This window comes from Bos taurus, chromosome 29, assembly GCF_002263795.3.
Source record: "Bos taurus isolate L1 Dominette 01449 registration number 42190680 breed Hereford chromosome 29, ARS-UCD2.0, whole genome shotgun sequence".
NCBI classification, from domain to species: Eukaryota; Metazoa; Chordata; class Mammalia; order Artiodactyla; family Bovidae; genus Bos; species Bos taurus.
The window spans coordinates 22,625,040-22,639,155 of NC_037356.1; the positions used below are offsets into that span (position 1 = coordinate 22,625,040).

General features: G+C 37.0%; 1 protein-coding gene across 5 annotated transcripts in view; it reads right to left on the minus strand.

Annotated features, from left to right (window-relative positions):
- ANO5 (anoctamin 5) overlaps nt 1-14,116 on the minus strand; it is an 86,767-nt gene that overhangs the window by 69,778 nt on the left and 2,873 nt on the right. For 4 of the 5 annotated variants that reach the window (XM_024986963.2, XM_024986962.2, XM_024986961.2 and 1 more), the window contains exons 2-3: nt 6,179-6,222; nt 2,327-2,374 (exon numbers count right to left, since the gene is read on the minus strand). In XM_024986963.2, coding sequence (XP_024842731.1) covers nt 2,327-2,374; nt 6,179-6,222 — 92 coding nt within the window. Of the gene's footprint in view, nt 1-2,326; nt 2,375-4,748; nt 4,798-6,178; nt 6,223-14,116 lie in introns of all 5 variants that reach the window. The other variant, NM_001168406.1, reaches the window with a different exon arrangement.

The window sequence follows — 14,116 nt, forward strand, 5'->3', positions numbered from 1 at the left end:
AAGGTTCTATGAGGAAATGATAGCACGTGCTACATATGCATAGTAAAAAGCAAATAAATTTAATTCTCACCACAAATCATCTACAAAAGTGAACTCAAAATGAACCCCAGACCAAAGGTAAGAGTTAAAAATATAAAATTGTAGAAAATCTGAGAAAATCTCCTCTACTTTGGTACAGACAAATATTTTTTAGAGCACCAAAAGCATGGTTCATTTAAAAAAAAAAAAAGAATGAGAATCTGAACTTTGACATTTTGAAAATTTGTTTTTTTTTAAAAAACAGTGTTAAGTTAAAAAAAAAAAGGGGAAAGTCATAGATTGGGAGAAGATGTTTGGAATACACAAAATTGACAAAGGTCTTGCCTTCAAACTTTTTAAAAGCCAGTAAAAGATAATCCAGTTTCTAAAATACAGAAAAGATTTGAACATACAGTTAACAGAAGATGTATGATTGGTCAATAAGCCCATGAAAAGATGTGTAACATTATCATTCATCAGGGAAACGAGAATGTCCCCTCTCAATTTCCCTCATGGGCAAGGGGGTGATAATAAATATGTAAACGGTTCCCACAAAATAATCAAGGAGAAAAAAAAAAAGAAAACCTAACAGCTTAACAGAAAAATAGACAAGATATATAACAGATGATCCAGCAAAATAAATGAACATGACCATAAATGTAGAAAAAAGATAAGTGTCTCACTCATATTGAGAGGTATGAAAGTTTAAATTATCCTAGGATACAGTAGTAAATGAAAAAGCTCCACTATCTATATCTCTCTAACAGACAGGCAAACATCTAAACTCAGTAAACACTGTTAGTAAGGCTCTGGAGAAAGAGAGCACTTGTATATTTCTTAGAAATGCAAAACAGAAGGAAATTTGGTAATATATGGTAAAATTACATATGCCTTTATTTTTGATGGTTAAATACTATTTAGAAAGATACACTTGGCCAAAATATTATAAGCCTGATTCCCAAGGGTTAAAGACTAAAAAAAAGAAAAGATTTCCAAGATTAAAAACAACCCAAAGGTCCATCAATAAAAGACTGGATGAATACATTATCCTAAACCCACACAATTGAATACTATGTCACACACTAGCAAATGAGAGTGAAATCGATACACAATACAGAGGTAACTCCAGGATGTTTTTAAGTGAAAACCAAGGAACAGAGCAATACATAGAGTATGCTATCTTTAGTGTAAGAAGCAGGGGAAATGTAAATACACATATGTACTTAGACACGGACACACAGAAAAGTAAAGGATGCACGATGCACTGGAAGGACTAACTAAAAATGCTCACTACAGAAGACTTGAGAGGAGAAAAGAAAGAAGAAACTTTTCCTTGAAATGCTTTGATTCATAGTTTCAAACAGAGATGGATTTACCAGCAAATAATGAAGTCAAAGTTTCAGTGCCTCTTACATCAGTCCCTTCAAGCATTTAGGAAGAATTCTAGCAATGTGCTTGTTCTCACGGTCAAACATTTTTGTAAGGGTTTTAAAGTAAATTATTGTCCTATTATTCTTCTTAAAAAGTGACGCCAAAATAGCATATGCTTTAGGCTCCACTTAACCTTATTTGATCTATGGTTTTCAACTTGGGAATCAGATAAGTGTTTAACATGGTCAAAAAATAAACATAAATTAAAATAAGTTAAAAAAAATTTTTTTAATAAAATTTCCGGTATTTTATTTTGATCAACCCCACAATCTTCATTCTGGAACATAAAGATCAGTATGCTAGTGAAAAGGAAAACATTTGTATCAAAATAGTCAGTAAGAAAATAACTCTGTTTCCATATCTTCCCAAATGGTATCTTTTAGTTAGTAAGCAACTAATATAAAATTTTGAATGCCTTTATTTACCTCTTAATTGACATTCAAATTTGCTAAATAAATTGTACTTCTTCATGATTATTCTTAGGTGTGCAGCTACAGGTAGGACGAGAGATGTATGGAGAAAGAATACTAAATTAGACCTCGGAAACCTGAGTTCTAACCTAGTCCAGGATATGCCCCCTAAACATATGTTTAATTTTGGTCAAATCATTAAACGTCTCACACCCTTCATTTTCTCATCTCTAAAACTGGGAAAGTAAAATGCAAGCAAAGTGCTATGCTTTATGCACCATTCTAACTAATGTGCCTGATGACACCTTTTTCCCCACAAGCAATGGATTGTTTGCAAATAAAGCATCAAATATCATGTATAAGAACTTGAAAAATAACTGTGAACTAAATAAGAGTCATAAATGCTGATTATACAAAGATAACCCATCATGTCCATGCAAGAAAGTGCACTACTGATGGCTGCTTACCCGTGGTTCTTGACAGATGAGAAAACTGGACTCTCCGCTTCTCAGGTCCTAATAGCACCATGGAGAAGACACAGCACTGTTAATAATAAGGCAATGGAGAGCATACAACTGTCAACAACAAAAACTCTAGATTCTCTATGCAAAATCTAAACCTACAACTCAGGGGAGCTATGAAACACATGAAATTGTATGCAAAATTCTGTATATACATGGGGTTTCCCAGGTGGCGCTAATGGTAAAGAACCCACCTGACAATGCAGGATACATAAGAGATGTGGGTTCGATTCCTGGGTTGGGAAAGCTCCACTGGAGGAGGGCATGGCTACCCACTCCAGTATTCTTGCCTGGAGAATCCCAAGGACAGGGGAGCCTGGTGGGCTGCCGTCTGTGGGGTTGCACAGAGTCGGACATGACTGAAGCGATTTAGCAGCAGCAGAAGAGCAACTAAGCACAGCATGGATATAACTTTTTTTCTTTTAATTCTGATTTTATTTAGGTTCTTTTGTTTCCTTAGTTGAAACTGAAAGCTTGTAAATTTTATTTTATCTTTTCAAATATCAGCTCTTAATTTCATTGTTCTTTTCTATTGTCTTTTTAGTCTCTATGTCATTTATTTCTGTTCTGATCTTTACTTTTATGAAGAGCTTTTATCATAAATGGATGTTGAATTTTGTCAAATGGTTTTCAGTATCATATTCTTTTTATCTTTGATGTGATCATATGATTTTTGTCTTTCATTTTGTCAATGTGATGTATTATGCTGACTGATTTGCATGTATTGAACCATCTTTGCATCCCTAGAATAAATTTTCACTTGACCATGGCATATGATCCTTTTAATGCATTTTTGAATTCTTTTTGCTACAATATTTTGTTAAGGATATTTTTATATGTGTTCAAGAGGTATATTAGCCTGTAATTTTCTTTTTTTGTGGTGCCCTTGTCTGGTTTTTGTATCAGCATAGTTCTGGCCTCATAAAATGAATTTGGAAGTGTTTCCTTTTCCTCAATATTTTGGAAGAACTTGAGAATGATTGATACTAAATTTTCTTTGAATTTTTGGTAGAGTTCTCCAGTGAAGCCATCTGGTCCTGGAATTTTGTTTGTTGAGAAGTTTTTGATTAATTATTAAATTATATATCACCATAAGAAAGGCTATATATGACATGCCCACAGCAAACATCATGCTCAAAAGAAAAGCTTTCACCTTTTTCTATAAGATCAGGAATAATAATATGATGCTCATTCCTGACACTTTTAGTTAACATAATATTTCAAGTCCTAGCCTGATCAATTAGGCAAGAAGAATAAATAAAAGACCTACTACATTTAAAAGGAAAAGCAAAACTGTCACTATTTGCAGATGGCATGTGTTAATATAACCAAAACCCTGAAGACTGCCCCCCTAAAACTGTTAGAATTAAATATTAAATTTAGTAAAGCTGCAGGGTACAAAAATACACAAAAGTCAGTTGCACTTCCACACACACTAGTAAAGAGTTATCATAAAGAGAAATTAAGAAAACAATCCCATTTACAATTGCATCAAAAAGAATAAAATACTTAAGAATAAATTTAACCAAGGAAGTGAAAGACCCGGAACACACTGCTGAAAGACACTGAAGACACGTAAGCAGAAAGCTGCCTGTGCTCATGGGCTGAAAGCTTAACGGTGTTGAAGTGTCCACATCACACAAAGCAATCTACAGATTAATTCGACCAACCATAATTCCAATGGCATTTTTCACAGGACTGAATTAATAATCCTAAAATTTGCCTAAACCCACAAAAGACCCTGAACAACCCAACCAATCTTAAGAAAGAAGAACAAATGTGCAGGTATCATACCTTCCGATTTCCAACTATATTATAAATACATAGTAATCAAAACATAATAGTATTGATATAAACACAGAAATATAGATGAACAGAACAGAGAGCCCAAAAATAAACCCATTATATATGATCAATTAATTTATAACAAAGGAGCCAATAAAATACAATGGGTAAAGGATAATGTCTTCTTCAATAAGGGGTGTTAGGGACACTGGATAGTCACATGCAAAATAATGAAACTAGACCACTATCTCACACCATACACAAAAATTAATTTAAAATGCATTAAAGAATTGAGTGTAAGATCTTAAATCATAAAACCCAGGAAAAAAATTTAGGTGGTAAGCTCCTTGACATCAGTCTCAGAGATAATTTTTTGCATCTGACTCTAAAACCAAAGGCAGTAAAAACAAAAATAAACCGGTGAGATTACACCAAACTAAAAAGTTTCTGCATAGCAAAGGAAATCATTAACAAAGTGAGAAGGCAACCTACCAAATGGGAGAAAATATTTGCAAATCATACACCTGATAAGAGGTCAACACCAAAATACATATACATATATATATAAAAAAAGCCATACAACTCAATAGCAAAAAAGCCAAACAATCCAATTGAAAAAATGGGCAGAGGATCTGAATAAGCATTTTCCCAAAGAAATACAGATGGCCAACAGGCACATGAAAAGATGTTCAACATCACTAATCATCACAGAAATGCATATTAAAATCACCGTGAGATATCACCTTACTCTTGTAAGAATGGCTACTATTAAAAAGATAAGGATAACAGTGTTGGCAAGAATATGGAGAAAAGGGAACCCCTATGTACTGCTGATGGGAATATAAATTGGTACAGATACTATGGGAAACAGTATGGAGATTCTTCAAAAAATTAAAAACAGAACTACCACAGGGTCTGGCAATCCCACTTTTGGTTATTTATCCAACAAAAAAGAAAATACTAATTTGAAAAGATACATGAACCCCTAAGTTCACTGCAACATTATTTATAATAGCCAACATATGGAAACTACCTGAAGTACCTGTGAATGGATAAGTTAATAAATAATATGGACACACACACACATAATGGAATATTTCTTAGCCATAAGAAAAAGAATAAAATTTTGCCACATGCTACATCAACGGAACTTGAGGGTATTATGCTAAGTGAAGTAAATCAGACCGAGAAAGACAAATACTGTATGATTTCACTTACATGAGGAGTCTAGAAAATAAAACAAACAAAATGGAACACAACTTACAGACATACAGAACAGATGGGTGGTTGCCAGAAAAGAGGTGGTTGGAGACAGGCAAAAGCTTGAAAGGTGTCAGGAGGCATAAAGAGTCAGTTACAAATAAGTCATGGGGATATAATATATGATACAGTGACTGCAGTCAATGGTATTGTACTGCACATTTGCTAAGAGAGAATAAACATTTGCTAAGAGAGAATAAATCTTAAATGCTATCATCACAAGAAAAAACATCTGTGACTCTGTATGATGATGGATGGTAATTAGACTTATTGTGATGACATTTAGCAGTAAGAACAAATATGAATCATTATGTTGCACACCAGAAATAAATATCAGATTATATGTCAATTATACCTCAGTAAAAAGGCACTAATCAGATACTGCTAACTCTACCAAAAATAGCCATCAAATATTATTCCTTGCATTATAGTCAAGCAGAGTGTTAAGCTAAATACTATTATCTTGCATATCAAGTCTCAGCATATCTGAGTTTACATCACAGAAAGCCTCAAAACAAATCCAAACTTATGTTTTCTCTCCTATAACACCCAGAAAGATTCAATATTAAGGTTATGTGAAACATGGAATTTGCTTTACTTAAGAATTAATAAGGTGGAGGACAAAACATGAAGAATGTACTATGAATAAATAACTGAAGTACAAAGACCCAAGTATTCATATGAAGTACATATCTAACCTTGCCTCAATTTTTGTTCTGACTTATAAAAAGCTAAAACATATATTTAACTTACCTCATTTGCTTTGGAATAACGTTCTTCTTTACTGAATCGTCTGTCTAAATTAAACAATAAAAAAAAGTCACGTTAAAATGGCCAACTGATCACAATACATTAAAACTCTGAATAGGGAGAATTCAAAATGTAAAAGATCATATTATCTGTGAACAGAAACAATTTTAATTCTTCCTTTCCAATTTAGATGTCTTTTATTCCTTTTCCTGCCTAACTCGTCTGGCTAGAACTTCTAGTACTATGCTGAATAGAAGTGACAAAAGCGAATATCCTTGGCTGATCAATAAAGTTAACGCATAAACAAAAGCTCCTTGAAGTTCCTAATAAGTATTAAAAGTATAAACGGGTTCTGAGATTAAAAAAAAAAAAAAAGTTGACAAATGCTATCTTAGCTATAAATTCAGTAGAAATGCATGCGCTATGGGAATGGTACAAGAACGCTCGTAACAGTATTACTGGTAATAACCAGAAAACCAAGCCTTCCCAGGTGCCTCAGTGGTAAAAAAAAAAAAGAAAAAAACGCCTGCCAACGTAGGAGATACAGGAGATGTGTGTTCGATTTTTGGGGCTGGAAAGATACCCTGGAGAAGGAAAAGGCAACCCACTCCAGTATTTTTGCCTGGATAAAATCCCATGGACAGAGGAGCCTAGTGGGCTACACTCCATGGGGTTGCAAAGAGTTGGGCATGACTGAGCATACAACACTCAGGAAACCAGCATCACCCCAAATATCCAGAAACAATACAGTGGATCAATACAATGTAGTATAATCACACCATGTATGGTGTTTAGCAATAAAATTGAATTAGTTTTAATTAGATGCAAAAGCATAAATCTCCCAGAAATAGTTAGCAAAAAGGCAGAAATAATTAGCAATATTTCAATTACATAAAGTTTAACCATGCAAAACCAAAGTATGTTACTTACGGATGAATACTTAAGGGTAGGTAAATGTTGGGATACAATTAATACAATTACTCACCAAAAAAACACTCCAGTTCCCTAAGCTCAGACTGCTGTCCTGTATTGCAAACCACACAACAAATATTTAGGCCCTCTCTGCACTGACCTGTGACAACCTGGACTCAGGAAATTGATATATGCTGCTACTCTGGCTACTGCTAATGCTGTGAATAGTAAACTGTTCTTTGTCTCCCATCCAGGTGTCTCATAATCTTCTACCAGTAACCATAAAATTGTAACAGGCTACTTTGTCAACTTTCAAATGCAGTCAAGTCTCAGACTTTTCACAGTTCTTGCCATTGATTGTCAGTACAACAATGATAATAATGGTGGTGATAATCGCTAACGTGCATTCATTCTCTATTGTTAAATTTACAGTACAGCAGAGGAGACAGAAAGAAATGCAAAAAAGGCAAAATGGTTGAGGAGGCCTTACAAATAGCTGAGAAAAGAAGAGAAGAAAAGGCAAAGGAGAAAAGGAAAGATATACCCATTTGAATGCAGAGTTCCAAAGAATAGCAAGGAGAGTAAGAAAGCCTTTCTCACTGATCAATGCAAAGAAATAAAGGAAAACAATAGAATGGGAAAGGCTAGAGGTCACTTTAAGAAAATCAGAGATACCAAGGAAACATTTCATGCAAAAGGGGTAAAATAAAGGACAGAAATGGTAGAGACCTAACAGAAACAGAAGATATTGAGAAGAGGTGACAAGAATACACAGAAGAACTATACAAAAAAGATCCTCATGACCCAGATAACCACGATGGTGTGATCACTCACCTACAGCCAGACATCCTGGAATGTGAAGTCAAGTCGGCCTTAGAAAGCATCACTACAAACAAAGCTAGTGGAGGTGATGGAATTCCAGTTGAGCTATTTCAAATCCTAAAAGATGATGCTGTGAAAGTGTTGCACTCAATATGCCAGCAAATTTGGAAAACTCAGCAGTGGCCACAGGACTGGAAAAGGTCAGTTTTCATCCAAATCCCAAAGAAAGGCAATGCCAAAGAATGTTCAAAATACTGCACAATTGCACTCATCTCACATGCTAGCCAAGTAATGCTCAAAATTCTTCAAGCCAGACTTCAACAGTATGTGAACCGTGAACTTCAAGATGTCCAAGCTGGATTTAGAAAAAGCAGAGAAACCAGAGATCAAATTGCCAACATCCGTTGGATCATCAAAAAAGCAAGAGAGTTCCAGAAAAACACCTACTTCTGACTATTTCACCTATTGACTATGTGAAAGCCTTTGACTGTGTGGATCACAACAAACTGAAAAATTCTTAAAGAGATGGGAATACCAGACCACCTTCTTGCCTCCTAAGAAATCTGTATGCAGGTCAAGACGCAATCGTTAGAAATGGATAGGGGACAACAGATTGACTCCAAATCGGGAAAGCAGTATACCTTGACATCAAGGTATACTGTCACCCTGTTTATTTAACTTGCATGCAGAGTACATCATGCGATATGCCGGGCTTGATGAAGCACAAGTTGGAATCAAGATTGCTGGGAGATATATCAATCACCTCAGATATGCAGATACCACCACCCTTATGGCAGAAAGCGAAGAAGAACCAAAGAGCCTCTTGATAAAACTGAAAGAGGAGAGTGAAAAAGTTGGCTTAAAATTCAATATTCAGAAAACTAAGATCATGGCATTGAGTCCCATCACTTCCTGGCAAATAGATGGGTAAACAATGGAAACAGTGAGAGACTTTATTTTGGGGGGCTTCAAAATCACTGCAGATGGTGACCGCACCCATGAAATTAAAGGACTCTGGCTCCTTGGAAGAAAAGCTATGACCAACCTAGACAACATATTAAAAAGCAGAGACATTACTTTGCCAACAAAGGTTCATCCAGTCAAATTTCCAGTGGTTATGTATGGCTGTGAGAGTTGGACTATAAAGAAAGCTGAGTGCTGAAGAGTTGATGCTTTTGAACTGCAGTGTTGGAGAAGATTCTGGAGAATCCCTTGGACTGCAAGGAGTCAAAAGAGTGAATCCTAAAGGAAATCAGTCCTGAATATTTACTGGAAGGACTGACACTGGGAAAGACTCAAGACAGGAAGAGAAGTGGAAGACAGAGGATGAGATGGTTGGATGGCACCACCAACTCGATGGACACGCATTTGAGCAAGCTCCGAGAGTTGGTGATGGACAGGGAGGCCTGGCATGCTGCAGTCCATGGGGTCTCAAAGAATTAGACATGACCTAGTGACTGAAATGAGAGGAGACAGACCCAAAACTGTGATAAATGCTATACAAGAGACTAAAAGAGCAAACAGAGAAAGTGAGAAAAACAAGGAGAGATGCGGTTTAGACGTAAGGAACTCAGAAAATCTGTCTGAGGGGGTAATAATTATACTTAGATGTGAAAGTTGAGAGGATACAAGAAACATGAGAACACGCAAAGGCTGCGAGACAGGAACAGTGTTTTAGGTGTTGAAAGAAACAAAGGCCAAGCTAAAGATGAGTAGGTAAATGGCAGACAGGTATAAGAAGGTGTTAGAAAGGCATAGAGTGGGGGACTATTTGTGGAAGTCCTTGTATGCCTAGATTTCTTCTTTGGTGAAATAGTAAGCCATGAAATAGTCTTTAAATAGTATTTACATTTAAATTTTATGAAAAGCACTAGTTACTGACTGGAGGATGTGTTAAAAGATAGTGAGAACTGAGAAAAGAAATAAATCATGAGAGGTTGCTGCAATAAATCACAAGAGATGTTGGGGGTCCAGCCTGCAGTTGGAAACACTGCAAATGAAGGCACCTAAGTGGACTGTAGATACCTCAGTAAAAATGGAAAACAAACTGCTATTATATTGCAGCTGTGCAGGTGGAGAGACAAAGAAGATGAAAGATTATTAGACTTGAGCAATTTGTGAATCCATTTACTGAAATAGGGAAGATTATTAATGGTAGGCAATTAATACAGCAGATGCTGCTGGCTCCCCACAAATATCCTTTCTCTTCCTTGTTCTTTACTAACAAAATACTAATTATATGGTGCAGCAATGAGCTCTCACAAAAAAAGAACAAAAGAACACATTTCCTAGCCTTCCTTGCAATCTAAGAATATGACATAAACTTAAAGCTGTGTGCTCTGCCATGCTAAGTCACTTCAGTCGCCTTCAACTCTTTGCAACCCTGTGGACCATAGCCCACCAGGCTCCTCTGTCCATGGGATTCTCCAGGCAAGAACACTGGAGTGGATTGCTTTGCCCTTCTCCAGAGGATCTCCCCGACCCAGGGATTGAACCCTCATCTCTTACTTCTTCATTGGCAGGTGAGTTCTTTACCACTAGTGCCATCTGGGAAGCCCAAATTCAAAGCTACCAAATATCACATAAATGGCTTTTATGTCTATATTATATTCTAAGATGTGCGTAAGCATTAAATGAAAATGCATGTAAATTGCCTCATGCAGCCAGTTGCTGGCATAGAGATCATGAATGTTATTCTTGTTGATACTGTTATTATTATTAGGATATATTCTATACTTTTATTAATTTTCAAAACTATTTCAAAGTCTTTGGATAAGTTGTTGAGTGTCAGAATAAAGATAAAACAATATATTTTGTATTCAGGTCTTTTTATTGCAGGATCTATTAAACAGTTAATGGCTAGTGTAAGCAAAGTCCAAAACTAACATGCTGTAGATATAGCCATAGCATTTAACTTTTCTGAGTACAGGTTTTCTCGTCTAAAAGATTTAAAATATAAGTAAAAATTATCTGATATATATAAAATATCACACAGTATCATTATCAAAGGGTTTTACTCATGAATACTGCCTAGATGTACAGCTAAAAATTCCACAATGTCTTGACTACCTCTCTTTGGACTTTCCACACAAAAAAAAGAAAGGAAACTAATCTAGCAAACTCTTAGAATAAGTAGATAAAGAATAGAAGTCTAAGAAAATACATGCCTTGTCTCTCAATGTATTGTACTTGCACACTGGCGTAAGGAGGCTTTTATTTTCTTGAGGACAAAAATAGTCACTGTTATGCATAGAATTAAACACAGTTCCAAGCACAGAGAAAAAAATGTACACCTTAAGCTTGAGTTATAGAATATTTTATAATTCCATATTTTAGAAAAGAAAGTAGAAAAACTGGAAACACTAACTTTTACTTCCTCTAATTATTTTTGCTGTACTTAACATAAAACAAATAGTTTAAAAAATATTTTCAAATTGTTATCAGGACTGGATGCAAAGTGTTTATTTCAGAATGTGGAATTGAAGTGAAGTGAAAGTCGCTCAGTTGTGTCCGACTCTGTGATCCCATGGACTATATACAGTCCGTGGAATTCTCTAGGCCAGGATACTGGAGTGGGTAGCTGTTCACTTCTCCAGGGATCGAAGCCAGGTCTCCCACACTGCAGGCAGATTCTTTACCAGCTGATGATATAGTTCCTTCAGATTATCTCCAATCTATAATAGTTCTCTCATGCTTTTGCCTTTCAATTTGCTGATTCCTCACCCTGGATCTAACAACTGTTTCTTTTTTTAGCTAATTTTTGCTTATTTTTCCACTTTACAACAGTTTCGACATCTTCCTTTCAAGCCTCACCAGTAAACCTCCTCATCTGGCCCCTGGTCAGCCTCCTCCCTGCTCCCAGAGCACCCTGGCCTTAGTTCTCTGGGAAATGTAGCCCCATTCTGGGCTTCCCTGGTAGCTCAGCTGGTAAAGAATCTGCCTCCAAAGCAGGAGACCCAGTTTGATTCCTGGGTTGGGAAGATCCCCTGGAGAAGAGATAGGCTACCCACTCCAGTATTCTTGGGCTTCCCTGGTGGCTCAGATGATAAAGAATCCGCCTGCAGTGCAGGAGACCTGGGTTTGATCCCTGGGTCAGGAAGATCCCCTGGAGGAGGGCATAGCAATCCACTCCAGTATTCTTGTCTGGAGAATCCCCATGGGCCGAGAAGCCTGGTGGGCTAAAGTCCATGGGGTCGCAAGGAGTCGGACACGAATGAGAGACTAAGCACAGCACAGCCCTGTTCTCAGTCAGTTCAGTTCAGTCACTCAGTCATGTCTGACTCTTTGCGACCCCATGAATCACAACATGCCAGGCCTCCCTGTCTTTCACCAACTCCCGGAGTTTACTCAAACTCATGTCCATCGAGTCGGTGATGCCATCCAGCCATCTCATCCTCTGTCATCCCCTTCTCCTCCGCACCCAATCCCTCCCAGCATCAGAGTAAGAGATCTAAGTAAGCCCTGTTCTACCACCCTCTGTTGCTGCTGCTGCTGCTGTGTTGCTTCAGTTGTGTCTAACTCTGGGTGACCCCATAGACGGCAGACCACCAGGGTACCCCATCCCTGGGATTCTCCAGGCAAGAACACTGGAGTGGGTTGCCATTTCCTTCTCCAATGCATGGAAGTGAAAAGTGAAAGTGAAGTCTCTGTCGTGTCAGACTCTTAGCCACCCTGTGGACTGCAGCCCACCACCCTCTATAAGATTGCAAACTCCCTGAGAAGCAGGTGGAGTGCACTTTGTAAACAGCATCCCTTTCAGAAAAGCAGAAACATTAAAGAAGATAGATGTATTTCCTCACACACCATGCTCCCTCTCTCATACAGCGCTCACTTATTTGCGCTCTCTCTCTCACACACACAATCAGATGTTTGCACATGTCAGAGACCCAGATACATTTCACACCCAGAGAATATAAGGTTGAAGAAACTGCATAATCTACAAACCTCTGTCAACACAGAGGCGTATCCGAAGAGGCAAGATTTGAAGCCAACAACTCTAGATCAGTTTCTTGCTATTCCTGCAACTTCCCCTCAAGTCAATAGAATTGATTAGGCCACTATTCCTGTGGCCTAGAAACCAGAACTACGAAAGGTTCAGTATAGATCACTATCTCTACTTTCTCTCTCTCTCTCTAGTCGCTAAGTCATGTCCGACTCTTGCGACCCCATGTACTGTAGCCCGCCAGGCTCCTCTGTCCATGGGATTTTCCAGGCAAGAATACTGGAGTGGGTTGCCATCTCTTTCTCCAGGGGATCTTCCCAACCTAGGAATCGAACCCAGGTCTCCTGCATTGCAGGCACATTCTTTACTGACTGAGCTATGAGGGAAGCCCTATCGATCACTATGGAGAATCATAAAATATGAGTCAAAATTTATGCCAGCCCAAAGACAGCTTTGAGTTTCACTGAAAGCACGTTAGTAATACACACTCAGTGAACCCAGAACCCAAAAATAGCCCTTGGATTTACCAAGTGGTCTTCTCAGTTTACATTTCTTCCAGGAGTATAAAATAACATAAACATAAATACGGCCACAGACAAAAAATAAATGAATATTTCAAATCAGAACTTGCTAACAATGTCGATCAGTCAATAAGTCAATTTCAGCAACACTGACATTTTGCCAGCAGCATATCTTTATATAATAATTTAATGTTCTATTACACATTGCCCTTATAATTTCACTTTAAAAATTATTATATTGTGGGAAAACAGTTAATTGGAGATCACTGATTGTTCCTGTGTTCAACTGTAAAGAAAATAAACAGAAAATATAACAAATCCTAGAAAAATCTATTATGTCTGAAAGGCACAGTGTAAATATTCTCTCTCCAGGGAGAAATTTTATCACATGTAAATCAACTGTTTAACTTTCTCTTCAAAGATGATTTAGAAAATGTGTAATACACAGATTCAGGTTTCTCTTCAAAGGTGATTTAGAAAATATATAATACACAGATTCAGGCTTACCTATATTGGGGAATTTACTCTAAGAAATCCATTTTATATTAAAACACAAGAATAAAAGTAGCTCTTAAAAATTCATGCTGTGGGGGACTTCCCTGGTGGTAGTTGTATTTCCCTCTGTATTTAATTATTTTTGTTTAAAAAGGGAGGAGTTGCTTCAAGTGATACCATCAATAAAATGGAAAGAGAACCCACAAACGGAGGAAAATATTTGCAAGCCATATACACTGAACATATAAA